Source organism: Paralichthys olivaceus, chromosome 15 (genome assembly GCF_024713975.1).
Source record: "Paralichthys olivaceus isolate ysfri-2021 chromosome 15, ASM2471397v2, whole genome shotgun sequence".
Lineage (NCBI taxonomy): Eukaryota > Metazoa > Chordata > Actinopteri > Pleuronectiformes > Paralichthyidae > Paralichthys > Paralichthys olivaceus.
Window position 1 is genome coordinate 6,540,332 of NC_091107.1, and position 24,365 is coordinate 6,564,696.

Sequence of the window (24,365 nt, forward strand, 5' to 3'; positions counted from 1 at the left end):
TTCAGTTATTCTGTCATTTAAACAAACCGGTTGTTTTCACTGAACCATCCAAGGAAGGTGGCATTTTAAAACCATTCTCGTGGTTTGATTCTCATCTTGAGACAGTGTGTTATGTTTAAAGTTTCATCTCTCTGTGGACTCCAATGAAAGTGCATTTGTTCCTCTCATTCAGGAAGTTGTAGCTGGAGGGATGAATGCATTTGCCCAGTTCGAGTACTTCCTGGTGCCAGTCCTGCCGGTAAACTCCTAATGAACAAATATATCAACTTATATTATGTTTTATATTTTATAATGAAGAGTTGTTGAAATTGATAAAAATCACTGTTTTGGTCAGCTGACGCAAAACTGGGTTAACTTTACCAATGGGTTGTTAACCCCCACCAGTAACTATAGAGTCGCCAAATCCACCCAAAAGTTGAAATCTAGTTTAAGAATATTAGAACTGTTCAACCTAAAGGATGGGTGAGGAGTTTGGACATTTGGTGAGAGCTGGGAGAAGAACTGTCCAATAAGGACAGTTGACGTGGTTCGGGCATCTAATCAGGATTCCTCCTGGGGCTTTCCATGGGAGGTGACCCTGGGGTAGACCCAGAACTTACTGCTAACCTTAGCATGCTAGCGATTTTTTTCATTTTTTGCATGATAATCCTGTATTTTGACATAAAACAGCAGGTGTATGTATGACTCAAACAATAACAGTCACCACTTGAATGTTTTTAATTGTTTAATTTAAAACATTGTGCTTGAGAACTGAACTGAAACTATGACAGAACTGTCCCACTTTATCGGGTTGCCATTCTTCTGTTCGATGCAGAGCCTGCTGCAATTTTCTCATCGAAGATACAAATCGATTTCCATTTCACCTATGTAAGAAACTGTCCTCTGCAATGCATCAGCAGTGTGTGGGGGGTGCCAGAAGATAATACTGGTAAGGTCAGGAATAACTGATTGGGGCCAAAGTAAAAGAGGCACTTCATCACACTTGTGATGAACTGAACCAAACAGATGATACCCCACGATATCATAGCATCAACGAATAGGCTTGAAATAAAAATGGACAACATGGCAGCTTCTCAAAAGTAAAGCCAAATTATTGTCATTGCCCCCGGGGTGGATCCAGGGGCAGAGCTCTGGCCCTAGCTCAAATCTGACTGGCCCATCAATTGCCCCCGTCCTGTCGTTTGATTATGACAAAATTAATACATTTTGTCAAATTCTACTTGACTCCTCACTACATATGTTATTTCATGAGTCTGGGCAGATGTGGGTGTGAACTAGAGCTTTTCTGGGAGTATTGGTATTTATGGTAACTCCAGTAGTTGTTTGTAACACATTCAGCGAGGGAAATGTCAGGCTGTCTGCTCGTTGCTAATTTATGTGCTCAGGCTGCTAAGGATAATTTGCATTGCTAATTGTGCCCATTATAGCCAAGCTTATTTGCCTTTTTGGCAGTTTAGCTTGTGAATTAAGAGACTTTCATGACTCTAATTTAATTTAATTTTTAGCGTATTGCCTCTCAGGTTTGTTGTCATGAGTCCTATTGATCCTTAAGAAATCAGACATTAAGAGAGGCGTTGAAATGTCATTGTTCTGCATCCACAGCCTGATCACATGATTATTTCTCCACAATACTAACATCATGTAATCCTAACAACATAATTCATCTTAAAGAACTTTAGGTTAAGACCCCATCACTTCATGTGAAACTGTGTAAAGCTATGGTTCTTAAACAGGTCACTAGTAATGAAGAGAGAGGGTTTCGATGCAGAAAAGACAGAAATTGGATCTGCTCATTTTGCATGTTGAGGCTTGTTGAGGCTTGAGAAGCTGTTGGAATCACAAAAACAACAGGTTGCTTTGCTGCTCTTCCTATTTGATTTGCAGTGTGGTTTATGCTGATGATACAATCTTATGTCTATCCATGGTGGTCATCTACTGTTCAACCATACCACATTAAACGCCAGGAGGAGATTGTCTCTTATGACATGTGAATTTATTGTTTTCCGGGCAAAATCAGGTCAAGTTAGATTTATTTCCAGTGTGTAGCACATTAAAAACAACAATCATAGTAAAAAGGACAAAACCTATGTATGGGTAAAAGAAAGTTGAAACAATGTGAGAGAGGAAAGCAGTAAAAGACATAGAAGATAAGTTAAAATCATACATGTATATATCATATATGTATTGAGATGGATGATGTCCTTTGGAGTCTAGACTAGTGCAGTTGTGATTGTGGTGTTGACTGCAATATCAATACATGCGCTCGACCAATCATGAGTTAGTCTCAGCTGACAATCATGAGGTTTTTCCTTAATTTTATAGGATGAAATAACAATTAAAACCAAACATAGGGCACAAGGACAAAAATCACTATGGTAGGAACTACCTAAAATGACAGGAACCATCTTTGAGAAAAATGTATTTAATGGTTACTTAGACCTTTTATTTTGGTCCATGTCCGATCCACTAAGATGGAAGAGGCTGGGTTTATGTCTTGGCCAGCCACCAGGGGGGCAACAAAAACTATTTGTCACGTTTGGGAAACACTCATGTCGTCCATCTTTATACACAGTCTCTGGATAAAATAAACAAGATAAAATAATGTGAGACATTAACAGAAACATGAGACAGAATCAGTCTGAATAATTAGCAAAATTCAGAAGGTAGATAACAAATCATCAATTGTGAGACAAGACCTGCCATGAGATGGACGTCTATTCCATATAAAACACAAAAGATATGATGGTGCGAACAGACTCAAACATCACTCTCATGTGAAAACATTTTGGTCTGGAGCTATTGGCATTGATTTGCTGCTGTGACAGTCTCCGAGTTCAATGACAGCTCTCCAAGAATTATTAGAACCTGGCATTCAGCCGCAGGAGCATTTGGAAGGTCAGGCACTGAAATTGGGCAATAAGGTCTGGCCTGGTTCCACATCATCTCAACGGTGTCGTGTGATATTGAGGTTGAGGCTTTGTGCAGTTTTTCTGCTCAAAACTTATAAAATGTATTTACTGACCTGTCTTTCTGAAAAAAATAAGTTATCCTGTTTATGTCTACAATAACACAGTAGGCAGTAAGATTTACCTTAATTTGAACTATATGGCCAATGCTTAAAGTACACAAATGTATTGTGTAGTGATTCCAGTAATATAACAGGCCTGTGCTGGGATTTATGAAGCCTGACTCAAGGTTGCTCTGCAACTTTGTGCCAACTTGGCTCATGTTTGATGACTGGATAGGTGGGGAGATGTTCAGCATGCTCATATTCGTCAACCTGTAAACTTTTGATTGATCAAGTCTTAAACCTTGAGGCTACATCTGAAAAAGAGGATCCTTGAATTATCCCCTGTAAACTTTATTTTGGGATGTTAAAGAAAGTGATAAAAAATATCATGATCTGGACACAACCAACATTTCCAGATTTCTTTCCCCATGTGCCATCCTTCCACCAAGTCTCGTAGAAATCTGTTTGTAGTTTTATCTATTCCTGCTGCTAAACAAACCAAGACAGGGTTTGGTGGAGGTAACAAATCAAGCCTCGCTATTCAACTGACTCTTTCTGCTTCTTACATATTTGAAAACCTTATTACTCACTATACTTCATTTAATCTCTCCATCTCTGTGAGTCACTGGGGTTGCTTTTCCCAGCACAAAACACATGTTGACATTTTAAAGACTCGTTGTCCTCTGAAACTGTAACCAAGGTTGCCAACAAAAGAGGAACAAATACAACCTGCCCTGAGCTACTCATACTATCATGAGACCCCTAATTCAGTTAAAAATGGCACATTATGCTCTGGTTATTCATTCAGAGGAAGTATTCATATGCAATCAATTATGCACACTTGTTAACGTCTCTTTTTTCTAGGTTACTGTGCAGAATCGTATTATGTCTAACAAGCTGCATGACGGGAAGCAAACCACTAAAATCTTTAGAGGCCTTTTGTTTTGGGAAATTTCTGTTGTAGCCTTGAAATGTTTTTTGGACTTGTGTACTGTATGTGCGTTTACATCTGGTAATGGGAATTTTGCGTGCGTGTTTCATATTAAGTTTATTCTATCGCCTTTCAAAGGATAGAATTCAAGCTTTTCATTTTATTGCATTCATTAGGAGACTGATAAAGACTGAGTTGACACAGGATACATCTACGGAATAATTACAAATTGCCTCACAAAACAATTAAATGAATAAATATTTAGTACTACGACTGCTCTGAAAAAAAAGCAGTGGTAGTATTTAACAAAGCAAGGAACATTTTGCTAACTGTAATATTGTCCTTTTCAGAACAGCACAGTATTCTAACACTGTTCTCTATGTAAAGCCTATTTTCAGAGAGAAGATTTATCTAGAGGGTAAACCTTAGAGGAATTTCTTACAAACCAGATTTACTTCCCTTTGTGCAATAAAGCTTATATAAATTTTTTATTCATCGGTGGCTTTGGGACAATTGGTTTCATAAATTCTGCTCTGCACAAAGTTAGGTTTGCCTGAAAGAGTGGCAGTACACCTTTTGAATATGATTCATGAAGTACTGACTGACTGAATTTTCGGCCTTTTGCAAATTCAGTAAAATTGCATAATTTAGATCAGGTTTGCTTAGTGATCATAGAGCAAAAATATTGTCAAAGACATTCGGAGGGGAAACATAGTTGTTTTATGGATATTCATCGCCATTTTGTCCTATGAGTTAAGTTCATAATTCTACTTCTGCCACTGTTGCAGAGTGGGTTATTTGACACAAGATATTAAAATGTTAATAGTTCTTCCCTATAGCCCCTGACGAAACAGCTTCGAGATTAATCATCATCATCATAATCAATACCATCTGACATCAGATGCCTTACCAAAGAGCAGCAGTTCCAGCCATCACATGAGAGAGGTCACTGGGACGTATCTGTTCAATAAGGATGTCATCAAAATATTAAGTGTTTTATATGTTGGAGAAGGGTCCCCAGCCTGTGATGAACCATATGGGGGAGGGACTGGAGCTGAGGGAGTGAATAGATGGAGGAGAAGCTTCACTAAAAATATCTCACTAATTTCCCATATTATCTAATCACCCTTTACTGTACCATGAGACATTATCTCTGAACCAAAATGGAATTTGGAGGGTCTTAAATACGTTCAATGAATCATAGCGTCACTTTTGACAACCACCTGATTATCCATCCCCTGAAAGTCCTCTGGTCTATGACAAGCTCTGTCCTGGTGTCTGTTAAAGACCGATGGATGAAGCCTAATCAAACCCTTTAAATGTATTAAATTATGAATAACAAATCTGTTTGTAAATATATATATATTTTGCAAATGCACCATCTGAGAGCACATGAGTGCAGAATAACTATCACACCTACATGAGCTTTCTACTGTGTTGAAGCTTTGCAGGGTTTTCCCCTCATGTTTTACTGCTTTGTGACGTTTATTACACCTCTCCTGTCTCATTCTGCTCCTCACTGGGGGACTGTGCTTCTGCGGCTGAAGACAGTCAAAAACAACAACAACTTTTCAGAGAATGTTGGTTGTCGAAAATTGTCTCTTTTGTTGTATGCACGGTTCCAAAGAAATACTAGAGAACTACATTCAAATTGGAACCAGCTATCAGAACCAAACCATAGTCAAGTTCTATCTAAGAGTAAAAGGATCGAAACTGATCTGATCTTTTTGGTAGAAAATGCATTGTTGTGTTATGCATGTAGGACTCAAATGGGGAGAGATCTGCGGAGGTTGTCTTTAACTTTATGGGCTTGTTGAAAACAGGGAGAAAAAAGTCTTGCTACAAGATGCTATATAGAGCATGACATGTTTTCTTCTTCTATTGTAAATGCTTACTTCTTGCAATTGGTCCAAAAGTGTTTGGTCCGGACCGAGACCACCTCTTTATGTAGTGAATACATTTTGGACAGTTGGTCTGAGGCACCTCTCACACCTGTTATTTTGGAATGGTCTAAAGGGAAAAGTCTGGAGGTCTGAACCAAACAAGGCAGGTTAGAAAGTTAGTTTTTGATAAATCAACTTAAAATGGAAAAAAAGTAAAAGATAAAGATCCAAACAGGACAGTATTAAAATGTTGAGATACATGGTATGTGTGCTCTGGCCTTTCCTCTTCTCTTCTAGCTTACATAGTACCTACTGTTCCCAGGAGCAGAGCTTCACCACACCGGGGCTGTGTATTGTTCTTTGTCAAAAAGCTGGTCCGGCTCCGCTCTCATGTATCCCCACCATGGTGGCTCATTATCAGTGTATCGGTGCAGCATGTCCCACATGTCTTACTCGAGATCTTCCATCTCTCCCACTCTTACTCTGGTCGTTTGCTGCTGCCACCTCTGCACTACAGACAGAACACATTTCACAGTTGACTGGAGGATTTAAAAAAGTTTTTTTGTGTTGCTGGATCACAGAGAAATGGATCTCATAAAAGCTCACATAGGATAAACAAATACTGTTAGGGAGCGAGACGTTCAAGCCAACAGTTTAATGGGAGTAGAAAGTCAGAAATTTGATCCATGCAAACAGTTGAATGTTGGACAAGATGACCTCATGTGAACTCAGGTCAAGAACTGTACTATTCCCTTATAGAACTGGGAGAATATATCCCATGTTTCTGTTTTCTGTCCACTCAGGGAGAACTTCTTCCTAACTTAAGAATAGAATAGCGAGCGAGCCATCAATGTTAAACATGATTTGGCTTTCTGCCTGTAGCCTCACCAGAACACCAGAATCCAATCCAATCCTTCTTATTTTCCCAGTCACAACTGATCTCTCCACCTACATCTGTGTTATCCCTTCATCACACAGTAAGCTATTGGTTCTAACAGGCCCAGAGGTCTCAGCTTTTTTGTGCTTGGAAAGTAATTTAATGTCCTCCAGGATTTGGGAGAGCTCCAGTTCTTAGTAGTACTTATGAAATAATTTTGTTGGTTTATTAAATTACCATTGAGCCTTTTGGCAATGCATGAAAATGTATGTCCTGTGAGGAGGTGTGGTCGCACACCTCTGTGAAGCTTCAGCATCCATTAAGCTTTCATCTTCCTGATGGGAAATTTGACTTGGAGCTGCACTCAATAATAATCAATACATAAAATTAAAAAAGTCAACGCCATTGTTGCTGGTGTCATTTTCAACACAACTTTTAATTACACAACTAAGTGTCTGATGTGCTGATCATAATTAGCCAGTTGCTAATCAATTGCATTAATTGTTGTGAGGGCAACAAGCTGTGAACACAACATTGACATATTATTATCTTCTGAATTTATTCATGTTTTGCTGTAAAACCAAGGTTGAATTCAACCAACTGTGACTCAGACCCCAGAAGCTACATAAGCTCTTGTATACTGCTTTTCATTTGGGTCCTCAAATGTGACCAGATGCCTTTCTCATACTTCACATCCTTACTTTCCTCTTCTTTTGTCACTCAGCAAAAACCAACCGTCTTGAAGCCCGGCAACCAATCACAAGTGAAGGGCACTCAGAGAGCAAATACCTCCACCAAGGCCTAGCAGTCCTCTAATAAACCACATTAAAATTCACTAGATATCAGTCCAGTTTTTTTTTTTTTATCAAGATCAAATAACTATTCTCTGAGAATTAAATCACAATTTTAAAGAAAGTCAGGGGGAAAGTTTACTTATTATTATTATCCCATGGGGTCTATTCTAGGTCCCTAATGCTCCCCCAGGGCACATCAGGCATGGACATATTGTAATCGCCTGAATATAGGACAAAACTATTCCACTTTTTCAACATGGGTTTTCTAGAGAGGAGCTGATTGAAAAGTTACCATGATTAGTCCTCAGAAGAGAGAGAAACTCAGTCACAGACTCACACTCTTTACCTTCAGATTTTTTTGAGCTCATTATATCTAACAGCCATAATCTATGTCAATCTACATAATCATTTCTGCAGTAATGATTTGAGACCTTAATTTCACCCGTCATGAATTTATTTCCTCACAGTTTAGCAGCCCTCAGAAACTCCTGCAGGTTAAAACAGGATATGAAAGCACTTTTAGAGCTGATTACATTTGAAAAACAAACTGTAAATGGACTTTAAAACACTCACGGGTCAAGCATCATTAAGATTATGGAAATCCCATAATGCAACACTCTATAGAGGACTGCACGCAATACCTTATGTTGTGAGCACGCAATCATCCTGCCCTCAGATGTAAGATGAAAAAAAAAAAGCTTTGGGCCAATATAGTAAAATGTGGTGCTATGCATCCTGCCTAGCTGAATTTAATTTGTCCAAATGTTTCCAGCAGTTCAATGACTCCAAATCAGAAAGAATTATAACTAAAATGCCACACAACAGAGAGCATTCCTTCCATTAAATTACACTCACTCGCATCAGTCCCTTTAATGTGCCTTTAATTTTCAAGATCCATGAAGTATTACTGGGAAATTGGTGTAAATGTCAAAAAACCCATCTCTTAATGTTAAAAAAAGTGAAACATTTGCCCGATTGTCTGGATCCAAAATTTAATGGGTTCTGTCTTGGCCCATGTCCCATCGTTCCACCAAGTTTCATGGAAGTCCGTTCAGTAGTTAAGTGAAGTCCTGCTGATGAAAAGCAAACAGGGGCGATGGTCTGGAATACATCGGAGCACAGGTATGATTCACTGTTTATCTGTGAGTTTCAGAATTTAATTTTTCACTGGTTGTTTTTAAAGCCATGAATCATCAGGCCTCTGTCTGAGCCTTTGAGATAATTGTCTGCTTCATGTGGTCATTTGAGAGTAAGTATTTCTAAATATGCTTTAAAGCTCTGTCCCAGTCCTGCCTGGAATATGTTAAATGGATCCAGACATTTTAACAGGTTCCAGTTAATAGTCCGTGATGTGATAAAACATCTGCTGCACTGATCTAATAAATCTCTCTTCCTTCTCTCCCTCCTCTCTGCCTCTTCCTGTTTTACATCTGTGTTGGTATTAGCCAGCTTCCTAGTTTGGTGTTATAATGGACTCAGTTGCTTTTGTACAAGTCTGGTGGTGAATGATTAAATCATGTTTAATTGGAGTGATAAATATAATGGGGCATTTACGAACCACAATCATGAGAATTTACCGTCAGTCTACTCATATATGGTAGTAGCTGTAGTGTGCTGTGTGGAAGTTTGCTTTTTGTTGGCTTTAGTGCTCGTGGTTCTCTCGGCCACATCACAGGATTATCTGACTGTGAGTGTCGAACCCCTCTGAGAAGGAGGAACAGCTGCTGTTTGTAGATGGTGGGCCTGGGTCAGCCAAGTAGTAGTATAATAACTACAGGCAACATTTTGTTGTTGTTGCATTTCTGTTCAAACAGAGTTTAGATGATGAATTAGCCTCTCGGGGCAACATACAATATTTTGGTATGGTCAGTGGATATCTGTACCATGACCCTGTCTTCTGTTCACCGCTGTGAATGGATAGTTCTCAGCTATCTCATCAAACAACTAGGTCCTGTTATTATATCGCCATGTGCTGTCTTTAATACTTTCGTTTTAAGTGTATTAAATTAACCTACATAGGTAAGTGTGTTATAGTTAAAAGCCTAAGAGCTGAAGAACCAGTTATTTGAGAACATTCACAGGAAAATAGGACAACCTGAGATAATCCCTGCCACAAGTAAACTGATTAAACAACCGCAAGTTATCTTTTGAATTCCTGTGCTGTCAAATAACATAGGCTTTGTTCAATTGTAGGAAACACCCACCACGGTATTGAAGAGGCCTTTTGGAGTAAAGTTCCTGTAATATTTATCTTTGTTTTACTTCCCGATTGCTTTGGTTTGTATTGCATTGTAGCTGATGGGAAGTTTAGAGCTGGTTCTCTCTCCAGGTGTTAATTTCTCAGTGGGAGTATGGTCTTCCTCATCCTGCATGTTGGTGGTAACACAATCACTTCCCCTTGGTTTGACTGTGTGTTCTGGTGGTTGTGCACAACTGTGAGTAGTGTCCCCTCTGTTGGCCCATAGCCATGACCTCCATCCAATTCCAAGCAACGTTAACTGAAGTAGAGAGAACTGGTGTCAGTCTCCGTAGGGTTTTGACGTATTTTATTTTGAGCATATTTTTTATCTTAGAGTGAAATCCACAACACTCATGAAGCTTTGATGAAAGTTCACAGGGGAAGATGTTCCTCTATAGATGAACATCTGCTTTTCTGTTTCCTCCAGCAACATAATTTTCCCACGCTCTTAAAATCCTCAAATTCACTTTTTAAAATCACCATATACTTACAATCATACTTCTATTTTTCTTCACATATTACTATTCATATCTTCATTTCAGCTGTATCAACATTCCCATGCTATCACTAAGCATTGGCGAGCACACACCCTCAGCAGTGGTATTCTATATTTCTTCTGACTCCCCTGAAGGACCATATTTTCAGTTTCACATCAATTAAAAGTGTCAAATTAAATTCTTGAGCTTGTCCCACAGGCTGTTTTGCCTGAAAATTGTAAATTGCAACTTCTCCAAACTAAGCTGCTTTTTTAAAGAGAAAACCTCACTCTCAACTTTTTAATGTAATGTCGAGGCCAAAAATTCTATCTAGACGTGTTTATCAGGGTGTCTCTAAACTTTAACTACACAAGGACGATTTAATTTTTATATCTTAGTGAAGACATTTAGGCCAGTCCTTAAAAAGGCTGAAGATTAAGACAGGAAAGGTTGAATTAGTTGATATTGTGGTTATATTGTTATATATTGTTATCTCATTATAGTGAGAAGCAGTGGTCCTCACAAGCACAGACAACTGGAATACATTTAAACCAAAACTACATTTCTGAAGGATAAAAGTGTTTATTTTTAAATGCCATGTAAAGAGATGAGGAAATGTCAGTTCATGCCTCCATGATTCTGTTTTCTTGTGACTTCTGTCACAAATACATGACAAAAGCCAATTCTTCTTGATATCCCCCTTGTGGCTGGATGCAGTATCGATCGATTGATATAAATATTTAAAAAGCGTGTAAAATGAAACAAAAAGCTCTACAATTTCTCTTTAATATTCTTAAAATAAATCTAAAAGTTGTTTTTATTTTACTTCTCTATTCATCTTTCACAAACTCAAGTCACTAGCATATTTTCAGTCAGTTTGGTTGAGAAGATGAAAAATGAAACAAGGTGTCATAGATGAATATTGACATAAATCAAAACCTGATTTATTTTAGCAGCTGGTCGTAAAGTTTTTTTAATTAATTGATTGTTGGAAGAAAAGTAACACAATATTTCGGCTGCTTTTGACATTACAATAATATTGATGTATTTTGTTACTGCTGATCAGCTTCAGGACTCCATACAACACAAACCTGGTCACGCTAAAAGAAGTATATTGTTAAGGATCTAGATTCAGTTGTTTCAATCAATGCTCTACTGATGATGAAGTAAATTGATAATGAACTAAACGTATTTGCACATCCATTGTTCAGATAAGAGAGTCTGACCTTTCTACATCTGTGCACTCATCGTTTTCCCCAATAAGAATGAGACAAAGGACGAAAGAAAGCGTCTATTGGATCCGACTTGACTAATGAATAATAACTGATATGAATAATAAGAGATCTGAATGGTTTCAATTTATGTTTTCAGCTCGGTTAAGTTCATAAATGTTGTCAAATGCAAATGTTTCTCTCCACAGAAAATTAAATGGCTTGATCCTCCAGCTGCTGACAAACTGCTCATGAATAAACATCAGTCCAACAATGTTTGTCCTTTTTATCTTTAACTGCTTGATTATGCACCTTTGAGTGCAATGAACCACTTTGGTCTGTACGAGAGCGTCTGCGCATGTTTGCCCTTCCAAACGTTATCCACTGCAGATGGCGAGGGGCCCATCCCTGGCAAAAGTCAATTTGTCTGTTTTCACTCTCACTCTGATTGTGAAGCAGCAGCCGATGCTTTTTGTTGTACGTCTGTTTTTTTTCTTTTCTTTAGTGCCTCTGAGCCCACGTGAGCTGCCTCTTATGAATTATAATGAATTTTGTAATGTGACGAATTCATTCATTCAGTTTTTTGTCAAGCTTTTACTGTCAAGATAAGGCCTCGTATTTCAAATGTTCTGAATCTGAATGTTGTGTAATGGATCAGAAATGGGCTGTTACAACCTGACTTTGATACTAAAAATTCAAGTGGCAGGAGAAATCTGAGATGAATCTACATTATTTCTCTATATTTGGTTTGCACTGATGGGTCTAAACACAAGTTTGTATTGCACCACATTATCTGTGTTCATATTACTCGGAACACAGCATTCTTTTTATTTGAAGTCTCGTTAATGTAGACTTTATCGCCACCTACTGGCCCGATATGCTTGTTTGAGCCTTTGTGGTCATTTTCGTGGTCTTGTCTGGACAGAGGTATTTTGTAAAACAAAGTAAAAATGGAGGGTAGCAGCAGTACAGGCAAGGTCTCCATGTAAACTAGGTCTTTATTCATCCACTATCTGATTATGATCAGTTTTGGTTCATGGTCCCCAGAGGAGGATTTATTGTGATGTGTTGTATCTTTTGCATTGTGCCAGCTTTATGGTCACGGTTAAAGTGCTTCGTCAGGTCAGTGCCGCTCCTTGTTCCTGGCAGCTGCAGTGGGTCGATTGGAGATGCTCTGAATGACCCCTCTGGAGCAGAGCACTGGTTCTCCCATCAGCCAAGATCCAAATTTAAACTGACTGCAGATCTCTAATAATAGGAAGGGATCAAGTCCATATGGGGGATTTCCTAAAACTAGATTACTCAATATCAGAAAACAAAAATAAACACGTATCACAAACACATGGCTCCGATCCACAGCCATGTGCTCCTGTCTCTACGATCGATCCTGAGGAACTAACATTGACCTCTTTAAATGTTCTATTAAAACCGCTGATTATCAATATTATTGACCAAAATGTATTAAATTTTTGAGGAGATAATGAGCAAAAGCATTTGAAAATGTGCTCATTCATCAGACGTGGTGAATCAGATAATTAATTATTTTTGCACATGGGTTTGCAAAAATGTCTCCAAAGGCCCTGGCTAAATCACATTTAACCCATATACGAATTTCAGTAATCCCAAGATTTCAAAAAAGGCAAACTAAAGAATGAATTATGAATTATTCATTATGAACACTGAACTTTTACGTTTTCATTCATCAAACTGTGTGGCTATGGCAACCGTCAAGATTTCGCCATTGTGCTTGGAGCACCTGTACCATAACACCTCAAATAGACAAGCACCACATTTTAAGCAGCGGTTAACTTGACCAGGCTTTCAGGTTTCTGTCACTCAATTCCGTTGTGATTATGTTTCCATTGTGGGTCTTTTGTAGCTTCCTATTGAACAGACACAGACTTAAATTACTTTGTTATCAGTCGTCTCATTTAACACAAAAAAAAGTTATTCAACAACATCACAGTACTCTCCACTTCCTTCCTAATAGTTCTGCATTTCAGTTTGACTTCTTATTTCTATAAAACCCACTGTAGTTGCTGCAGCTTAATTACAAGAGAAGCTTTCATCCTGCAGCCCAGCAGATACAATACTTTTGCACAACCTGCACATCCTGCATGGGTGGGTGGATGGTGGATGCAGCTCCTGCTTTTATCCTCTTATTCGCAGATTGTCTGCACGGTGCAACATGACTGAGCCTCTGCACGCGAGAAAGTGGCTAAGAAAAGACAAGACAGAGGATGAAAAGATGTATTTAAAGAAAGAGGAGAGAGAGCAAGGAGGAGGAGGAAATGTTTGCACACCTTGTTGTGCACGTGTGTGTGCGTGAGAGGGAGTGTGTGTGCGTGCCTGCGTGTGTGAGAGAAAGAGGGAGGGAGGAAAAAAGAGAGAGGGAGGTGGGGGAGTCCTTCACAGATCTGACAGAACAGTGTTGGAGAGGATGTGGTTGTTTTTACACACCAGCTCAACGCTGCTGCTGCAGCTGATTCATCGGATGGTTTAGCGCCTTTTAAGCGTCTGGTATGTGGTTTTCTAAGGCTCAGGACTGAGTGGGACTGCTGCTGCTGACTTGTGTGCCGGTTGTTTTCACCTGAAGGTGGTGAAACACCATCCTGGATTGTGGTGCGGCGGCACGGACGCAGAGCGACATGAGCGCAGGGAAACTTCTGAGGCTCAGGATGGACGTACCTGTCATCATGCTGCTCATCCACTTGACCTACACGGAGATCAGAGGTAATGAAGAGTGGAGGAGGGACATTTTGAACTTTTTAATTATTATAGGCTTTTATTGGTTTATTGAGTTTCAGATGTTATTAATAAGAAGATGAGAGGTTGTGTCCCATTTAAATTATGTTTCTGACAATGTGGATAACAAAGTATTCCTGTGAGAATATTCAGGTCATTCAAAAGCACATTTTCACTGCCTGTACTTTTCTACCACCTCTATTGTGTCTGCAGATGTGTGGCAGGATGAGATTCTGTATGAGCATTTCTTTAACACACACACACACACAAACAGAGGACAGATGTTGCCGCTGTTCTGTTTCACACTCAGCCCTCTATTTAATTTAAAGATAATTAAAACACTGTTTCAATCAGGCTGGAGGACTCTTTCAGGACTTGATGTGAGATTAGATGGAATTTTTGGCACAATGAGAAATTACAGCAAAATGAAGGACATTGATTTTACAGAAAGGTCAAGATTTTGTTCAGTTTAGTCAAAGTTTAAATAGAATTAAAAACAGCAACACAATGAAATCATACAACTGAAAGCCTGTCTTAAGTAAACACATTAATCTCTCATTTGAGACAAAAAAGCAAAACTACAAAATATAACTCCAGAGTTAAACCAGTTAAACTTTTTCCCAAGCATGTGAGATGACGTATTCACTGTGTCAGATAACATACGTGTCAGATCAAGTCCTTTCTGTCCTCAGGGAGAGGGGCTGAGTGACAGAGGATCAGGGCTCAGACTATTACCAGAGAGATTGGTTGACTCCAATGTGATTTATTGTAGAATATTATTGTAATAAGGATTACGATGATAATGTTGATACATGATCTTCATTCACCTTCTCATTTTATTATATGTTGCCATAACGTTACTAATTAAGTGGCTGAGATCCAGTAATTGTTTCTCTTCCTCTACATATTTACATTTTATTTAATGAACCAGAAAGATTCTCTTGTTCTTTTTTTATAGCTGTTAAGCCTGGTTTTATTTGACTTGATTGATTGATTGATTGGTTGCTTGATAGATTTATCAAAATAATTTCACAAGACTACTAGAATTCATTAAAAAAAATTGTTTTGCAAGATTGAGATATTAAATTGTACCTAAATCAATCAATCAATCAATCAATCAAACCTTTCATGTAAGTCAAATGCAGTATTAAGATCTTTACAAGTGACTGAGAGCTGCACGGCTTGGTCACAAAATGTATATAACCAGGCTATACAGCTATAAAAGAGAAGAATAAGAGAATCCGACAGCTTCTATCTGGTTCATTAAGTTGAAATGAACCATCTTTTGTCTCATGAAGCACCAGATACGATGTGAGTCTGAGGTGGGGGGGTAGCAGAGGCTGGCGTGATGTCAGTCTGCATCTCCTCTTGCCTCCAGTCTCGTGTGTGAAGGTGTGTGAAGGTGTGTGAAGGTGTGTGAACTGTGTGTGTCAACCTCTGTGGCAGGGAACAGTCTGAGTGTCAGACTGGATCTACTCTTTACGTCTGGGTGGACACTTGACTGACTGCTGCACTGATTCAACAGTCTTTTCTATTATTGTCTCCGTGTACGCAGCAGCTCTGCACCACGGCCTCAATATTACTCACGAATAATTTTCTTTGCCCAGCTTTAACAGTCGGCAATTATATATGTTTGTAATAAACCGAAGGGAAACAGAAGCTGTGGAAGTGGCTCGTATAAGTCACCTCGCACATCCGTATGACTCAGCAGGCTGCAGAGAGGGGAGCTTGTCATGCTGTCACTGTCGGAGCTCATGTCCCAGCATGCACCATCCACAGAAAGGAGGTAAATGCAGGAGACTTTATGTGATTACACCGCCTACACTAGAAGAAAATAGCAGTGGAAGTTATAACACTTACACTGGCAGAGTTATATTCATGAAACATGTTCATGGAAGCTTCATTTGACTTATTTTCCTTTAGTGTGTGAACCCTCCTGTGAGCTACTCTTCTATTTATCCACATCATGGCCCTGTTAGAGCTGAGCTTTTCATTTGTCTACTCAGCATGGTGGCTCCATAACACGATCCCACAACACATTATCACATTTTTATCACCGTGATGGCCCCGTCTCTCTCCACCCCTCACACTGGGTTCGAATAAAACATTTGCCATGAGGGCGCAGTACTTGTGTTCGGTCTTGAGTGCTTGCTCACACATTCTAGGACTATCAGTGAAAGTGAGCATCACCTCACACACTGCAAAAATTAAATAGATAGATAGAAATATTTTAGAAATAAATAAAGATCAAATAATTTGTGCCAAATAATGTGTTTTTATTCTAATAATTCATCTTTCATAATTATAAAAACTAACAGCTCTAGCGTTTGAGTGTCACTGCAGATCCAAAACCAAAATGTGCCACTGTCCAAACACTGAGACATCACTGTACCTTCTGTTACAGCATGGCATCAATCTGTCACCGTCACGGTTTAAACAGGATTTAACTGGAGTTGCTCTCATATAGACACATTTTCAGTGTTTATGGAGCTTTGCATTGTATATGATATATACATATATGTATATTTCTGTTGATTCTCCTGGATATGTCATTTTGATCTTGGAGTGAATTATGAATCATGGCCTCAGCTTTTCTACCTTTTGTCTCCTGCTCTGCTCTTAGTTTTTCTCTTCCCACAATGAGGTTGTTAGTAATGTACCTGTTTCTTCTGACATTTTTTGGGCCGTGGAATTTCCTGATATGCTGTTTGTTTGTTTCAACCTTGTGGTGCAAATATACAGTCACAAACTCCAGGCATCCTAACAAATCCTTACAGTTCTTTTGGGAGAGTCACATTCTCTCAAAAGACAAAGTATTGATGTAAGAATTATAATATAATCAAAACATATAGAGAAACATTCAGGTCATAATTTAAAAATAAATTCCTACAAATCAAAGATATGAACCAGTCATTTTGTATCCAACAACATTTAAAATGGTTCGTGATAATAAGCAGTTTGAAAGTCATTTGATACAGTGGAACTCTCTTACATGAACATACTTGTCCACACCATCGTCCTTTTTTCCTGATTTGATGACACGACATTTTTCCACCAGTATTCTGCAAATGTACAAGAAGTACAACAAACAGCTCTTAGGTCTGTGTTTGATGAGTGTCAATAGAGAGGGATCAGAGTAATGCTGCATGTGCTCCTTGCAGATATGAGCAGGGCCTTGTGTTGGCCGGCAGGCGATAAAGAGGGATTTGTTTCCGTAGATTAACGGAGAAAATAAATCGTCACACCAGAGTTTTGTGGCTGACTTGTGTTTCGTGAAGCAGTGATAAAAGATGAATCCTAAAAGGTTAATGGTCCTTTATATAGTCTCACTTCAGCCACACTAAAAATAATAGTCAGTTAATGCGGAGGCCCGTGATAATTAATCCATGATCAAAATATGGGATATGGGTGTGTGACAATTTTCTATTTATATAACTTTAGTAAACAAAATAATATAAATTAATATGCAAAAACAGTTTTTGCCAAAAATCAAATATCCTGCCAGGTAAAAAAAACAACTAAGATATGATATTTTGAGTATATATTCATAACCACAGCTTGTTTCCTCTTTTTATAGTTCAGATTTGTCCAACTGTGCTTGATGAGCTTTTTGCGGAGTCGCACATTTTTCTCTGATTTCTAACGGGAAAAAAAACGTGTCTGTAATGTCACTCCTCCATCCCTCTTTCAGCTCTGGTGGCCAGCAGCGGGGTGGAGGGGGAGGACAGATGCCCCCTTGGCCAGTTTCCATGTGGGAACCTGAGTGATTGTCTCCCTCAGGCGTTGCAGTGTAATGGACACAAAGACTGTCCCAACGGAGCGGATGAGCGACGCTGTGGTAAGTGTTTGTATGTAAAGTAGAACAGTGGTGGTAGAAAAGCAGTGGTGGAGTACAAATATGCTTTAACTGAATAACTTCATGTGACGAGTTCTTGTTTATCATTTTTTCTGACACACAAATAATCTAGTGCCAGCTTTCATTGGTTGCTCAGTCCTAATAAATACCACAACTATAGTAAAATATACAATGGGGACGTCCTCCAGCAGTCATGATCTTCATCTAACACTGTCAACCAGAGGATAAAATATGAAGAATATCACTGTTATCTCAACCAATGCCTCAAGGTTTTTCTCTCAGTGCAACCGCATTGTCTCCTCTGTCCAAATGTATGAGACCCTCCAACGTGATCAGCAGAACAAAAGTTATTCAAGAATATCTTGATCTCCAATGGGTTTTCATCCCTAACCCTAATCACAGCCCTAATTTCAACCCTAATTTCAACCCTAACCATATTCATTCCACACTGCTTGCTCGAAACGGGCTGAAATTCGGTGTGGGTGTGTGGTACGCTCCCCTTCATTAATCATGAAATGCCCGAGTCTCTGAGACCTTCAGAAAAAAAGTTATTCAAAAATGTCTTGTACTTTTTTTTATAGATTTGGTGGTTTGACCCCTTCTGAAGGTCGTAGAAACTCGGGGATGCTACCAATGGATCGGGCATACCCACATTAGTCCAGATAGAACCAACTTCCAAGTCCCTATGACCTTCAGAACAAAAGTTATTCAAGAATATCTTGATCCCCAATGGGTTTTCATCCCTAACCCTAACCCTAATCACAGCCCTAACCCTAACCCTAATTGCAACCCTAACCCTAACCCTAACCCTAATCACAACCCTAATGGCAACCCTAACCCTAATTTCCACCCTAACCATATTCACCATAGGGTGAATAACTCCACACTGCTTGCTCGAAACGTGCTGAAATTCGGTGTGGGTGTGTGGTACGCTCCCCTTCATTAATCATGAAATGCCCGAGTCTCTGAGACCTTCAGAAAAAAAGTTATTCAAAAATGTCTTGTACTTTTTTTTATAGATTTGGTGGTTTGACCCCTTCTGAAGGTCGTAGAAACTCGGGGATGCTACCAATGGATCGGGCATACCCACATTAGTCCAGATAGAACCAACTTCCAAGTCCCTATGACCTTCAGAACAAAAGTTATTCAAGAATATCTTGATCTCCAATGGGTTTTCATCCCTAACCCTAACCCTAATCACAGCCCTAACCCTAACCCTAATTGCAACCCTAACCCTAACCCTAATCACAACCCTAATGGCAACCCTAACCCTAATTTCCACCCTAACCATATTCACCATAGGGTGAATAACTCCACACTGCTTGCTCGAAACGTGCTGAAATTCGGTGTGGGTGTGTGGCACGCTCCCCTTCATTAATCATGAAATGCCCGAGTCTCTGAGACCTTCAGAAAAAAAGTTATTCAAAAATATCTTGTACTTTTTTTTATAGATTTGGTGGTTTGACCCCTTCTGAAGGTCGTAGAACCTCGGGGATGCTACCAATGGATCGGGCATACCCACATTAGTCCAGATAGAACCAACTTCCAAGTCCCTATGACCTTCAGAACAAAAGTTATTCAAGAATATCTTGATCCCCAATGGGTTTTCATCCCTAACCCTAACCCTAATCACAGCCCTAACCCTAACCCTAATTGCAACCCTAACCCTAACCCTAACCCTAATCACAACCCTAATGGCAACCCTAACCCTAATTTCCACCCTAACCATATTCACCATAGGGTGAATAACTCCACACTGCTTGCTCCAAACGTGCTGAAATTCGGTGTGGGTGTGTGGTACGCTCCCCTTCATTAATCATGAAATGCCCGAGTCTCTGAGACCTTCAGAAAAAAAGTTATTCAAAAATGTCTTGTACTTTTTTTTATAGATTTGGTGGTTTGACCCCTTCTGAAGGTCGTAGAACCTCGGGGATGCTACCAATGGATCGGGCATACCCACATTAGTCCAGATAGAACCAACTTCCAAGTCCCTATGACCTTCAGAACAAAAGTTATTCAAGAATATCTTGATCTCCAATGGGTTTTCATCCCTAACCCTAACCCTAATCACAGCCCTAACCCTAACCCTAATTGCAACCCTAACCCTAACCCTAATCACAACCCTAATGGCAACCCTAACCCTAATTTCCACCCTAACCATATTCACCATAGGGTGAATAACTCCACACTGCTTGCTCGAAACGTGCTGAAATTCGGTGTGGGTGTGTGGCACGCTCCCCTTCATTAATCATGAAATGCCCGAGTCTCTGAGACCTTCAGAAAAAAAGTTATTCAAAAATATCTTGTACTTTTTTTTATAGATTTGGTGGTTTGACCCCTTCTGAAGGTCGTAGAACCTCGGGGATGCTACCAATGGATCGGGCATACCCACATTAGTCCAGATAGAACCAACTTCCAAGTCCCTATGACCTTCAGAACAAAAGTTATTCAAGAATATCTTGATCCCCAATGGGTTTTCATCCCTAACCCTAACCCTAATCACAGCCCTAACCCTAACCCTAATTGCAACCCTAACCCTAACCCTAACCCTAATCACAACCCTAATGGCAACCCTAACCCTAATTTCCACCCTAACCATATTCACCATAGGGTGAATAACTCCACACTGCTTGCTCGAAACGTGCTGAAATTCGGTGTGGGTGTGTGGTACGCTCCCCTTCATTAATCATGAAATGCCCGAGTCTCTGAGACCTTCAGAAAAAAAGTTATTCAAAAATGTCTTGTACTTTTTTTTATAGATTTGGTGGTTTGACCCCTTCTGAAGGTCGTAGAACCTCGGGGATGCTACCAATGGATCGGGCATACCCACATTAGTCCAGATAGAACCAACTTCCAAGTCCCTATGACCTTCAGAACAAAAGTTATTCAAGAATATCTTGATCTCCAATGGGTTTTCATCCCTAACCCTAACCCTAATCACAGCCCTAACCCTAACCCTAATTGCAACCCTAACCCTAACCCTAATCACAACCCTAATGGCAACCCTAACCCTAATTTCCACCCTAACCATATTCACCATAGGGTGAATAACTCCACACTGCTTGCTCGAAACGTGCTGAAATTCGGTGTGGGTGTGTGGCACGCTCCCCTTCATTAATCATGAAATGCCCGAGTCTCTGAGACCTTCAGAAAAAAAGTTATTCAAAAATATCTTGTACTTTTTTTTATAGATTTGGTGGTTTGACCCCTTCTGAAGGTCGTAGAACCTCGGGGATGCTACCAATGGATCGGGCATACCCACATTAGTCCAGATAGAACCAACTTCCAAGTCCCTATGACCTTCAGAACAAAAGTTATTCAAGAATATCTTGATCCCCAATGGGTTTTCATCCCTAACCCTAATCACAGCCCTAACCCTAATTGCAACCCTAACCCTAACCCTAACCCTAACCCTAATCACAACCCTAATGGAAACCCTAACCCTAATTTCCACCCTAACCATATTCACCATAGGGTGAATAACTCCACACTGCTTGCTCAAAACGTGCTGAAATTCGGTGTGGGTGTGTGGCACGCTCCCCTTCATTAATCATGAAATGCCCGAGTCTCTGAGACCTTCAGAAAAAAAGTTATTCAAAAATGTCTTGTACTTTTTTTTATAGATTTGGTGGTTTGACCCCTTCTGAAGGTCGTAGAAACTCGGGGATGCTACCAATGGATCGGGCATACCCACATTAGTCCAGATAGAACCAACTTCCAAGTCCCTATGACCTTCAGAACAAAAGTTATTCAAGAATATCTTGATCTCCAATGGGTTTTCATCCCTAACCCTAACCCTAATCACAGCCCTAACCCTAACCCTAATTGCAACCCTAACCCTAACCCTAATCACAACCCTAATGGCAACCCTAACCCTAATTTCCACCCTAACCATATTCACCATAGGGTGAATAACTCCACACTGCTTGCTCGAAATGTGCTGAAATTCGGTGTGGGTGTGTGGTACGCTCCCCTTCATTAATCATGAAATGCCCGAGTCTCTGAGACCTTCAGAAAAAAAGTTATTCAAAAATGTCTTGTACTTTTTTTTATAGATTTGGTGGTTTGACCCCTTCTGAAGGTCGTAGAAACTCGGGGATGCTACCAATGGATCGGGCATACCCACATTAGTCCAGATAGAACCAACTTCCAAGTCCCTATGACCTTCAGAACAAAAGTTATTCAAGAATATCTTGATCTCCAATGGGTTTTCATCCCTAACCCTAACCCTAATCACAGCCCTAACCCTAACCCTAATTGCAACCCTAACCCTAACCCTAATCACAACCCTAATGGCAACCCTAACCCTAATTTCCACCCTAACCATATTCACCATAGGGTGAATAACTCCACACTGCTTGCTCGAAACGTGCTGAAATTCGGTGTGGGTGTGTGGCACGCTCCCCTTCATTAATCATGAAATGCCCGAGTCTCTGAGACCTTCAGAAAAAAAGTTATTCAAAAATATCTTGTACTTTTTTTTATAGATTTGGTGGTTTGACCCCTTCTGAAGGTCGTAGAACCTCGGGGATGCTACCAATGGATCGGGCATACCCACATTAGTCCAGATAGAACCAACTTCCAAGTCCCTATGACCTTCAGAACAAAAGTTATTCAAGAATATCTTGATCCCCAATGGGTTTTCATCCCTAACCCTAACCCTAATCACAGCCCTAACCCTAATTGCAACCCTAACCCTAACCCTAACCCTAATCACAACCCTAATGGAAACCCTAACCCTAATTTCCACCCTAACCATATTCACCATAGGGTGAATAACTCCACACTGCTTGCTCGAAACGTGCTGAAATTCGGTGTGGGTGTGTGGCACGCTCCCCTTCATTAATCATGAAATGCCCGAGTCTCTGAGACCTTCAGAAAAAAAGTTATTCAAAAATGTCTTGTACTTTTTTTTTATAGATTTGGTGGTTTGACCCCTTCTGAAGGTCGTAGAAACTCGGGGATGCTACCAATGGATCGGGCATACCCACATTAGTCCAGATAGAACCAACTTCCAAGTCCCTATGACCTTCAGAACAAAAGTTATTCAAGAATATCTTGATCCCCAATGGGTTTTCATCCCTAACCCTAACCCTAATCACAGCCCTAACCCTAACCCTAATTGCAACACTAACCCTAACCCTAACCCTAATGGCAACCCTAACCCTAATTTCCACCCTAACCATATTCACCATAGGGTGAATAACTCCACACTGCTTGCTCGAAACGTGCTGAAATTCGGTGTGGGTGTGTGGCACGCTCCCCTTCATTAATCATGAAATGCCCGAGTCTCTGAGACCTTCAGAAAAAAAGTTATTCAAAAATATCTTGTACCTTTTTTTATAGATTTGGTGGTTTGACCCCTTCTGAAGGTCGTAGAACCTCGGGGATGCTACCAATGGATCGGGCATACCCACATTAGTCCAGATAGAACCAACTTCCAAGTCCCTATGACCTTCAGAACAAAAGTTATTCAAGAATATCTTGATCCCCAATGGGTTTTCATCCCTAACCCTAACCCTAATCACAGCCCTAACCCTAACCCTAATTGCAACCCTAACCCTAACCCTAATCACAACCCTAATGGCAACCCTAACCCTAATTGCAACCCTAACCCTAACCCTAATCACAACCCTAATGGCAACCCTAACCCTAATTTCAACCCTAACCATATTCACCATAGGGTGAATAACTCCACACTGCTTGCTCGAAACATGCTGAAATTTGGTGTGAGTGTGTGGCACGCTCCCCTTCATTAATCATGAAATGCCCGAGTCTCTGAGACCTTCAGAAAAAAAGTTATTCAAAAATATCTTGTACTTTTTTTTATAGATTTGGTGGTTTGACCCCTTCTGAAGGTCGTAGAACCTCGGGGATGCTACCAATGGATCGGGCATACCCACATTAGTCCAGATAGAACCAACTTCCAAGTCCCTATGACCTTCAGAACAAAAGTTATTCAAGAATATCTTGATCCCCAATGGGTTTTCATCCCTAACCCTAACCCTAATCACAGCCCTAACCCTAATTGCAACCCTAACCCTAACCCTAACCCTAATCACAACCCTAATGGAAACCCTAACCCTAATTTCCACCCTAACCATATTCACCATAGGGTGAATAACTCCACACTGCTTGCTCGAAACGTGCTGAAATTCGGTGTGGGTGTGTGGCACGCTCCCCTTCATTAATCATGAAATGCCCGAGTCTCTGAGACCTTCAGAAAAAAAGTTATTCAAAAATGTCTTGTACTTTTTTTTTATAGATTTGGTGGTTTGACCCCTTCTGAAGGTCGTAGAAACTCGGGGATGCTACCAATGGATCGGGCATACCCACATTAGTC

General features: G+C 40.0%; 1 protein-coding gene across 4 annotated transcripts in view; it reads left to right on the forward strand.

The window, feature by feature from the left end:
* The window catches only part of rxfp2a (relaxin family peptide receptor 2a), a 67,312-nt gene that overhangs the window by 865 nt on the left and 42,082 nt on the right, over positions 1-24,365 (forward strand). The window contains exons 1-3 of one of the 4 annotated variants that reach the window (XM_069510154.1): positions 13,814-13,941; positions 14,018-14,154; positions 17,858-18,004. In XM_069510154.1, the coding sequence (XP_069366255.1) occupies positions 14,070-14,154; positions 17,858-18,004 (232 nt within the window). In that variant the 5' untranslated portion in view covers positions 13,814-13,941; positions 14,018-14,069. Of the gene's footprint in view, positions 1-13,414; positions 14,155-17,857; positions 18,005-24,365 lie in introns of those variants that run through there. The other 3 variants (XM_069510153.1, XM_069510156.1, XM_069510155.1) reach the window with 3 other exon arrangements.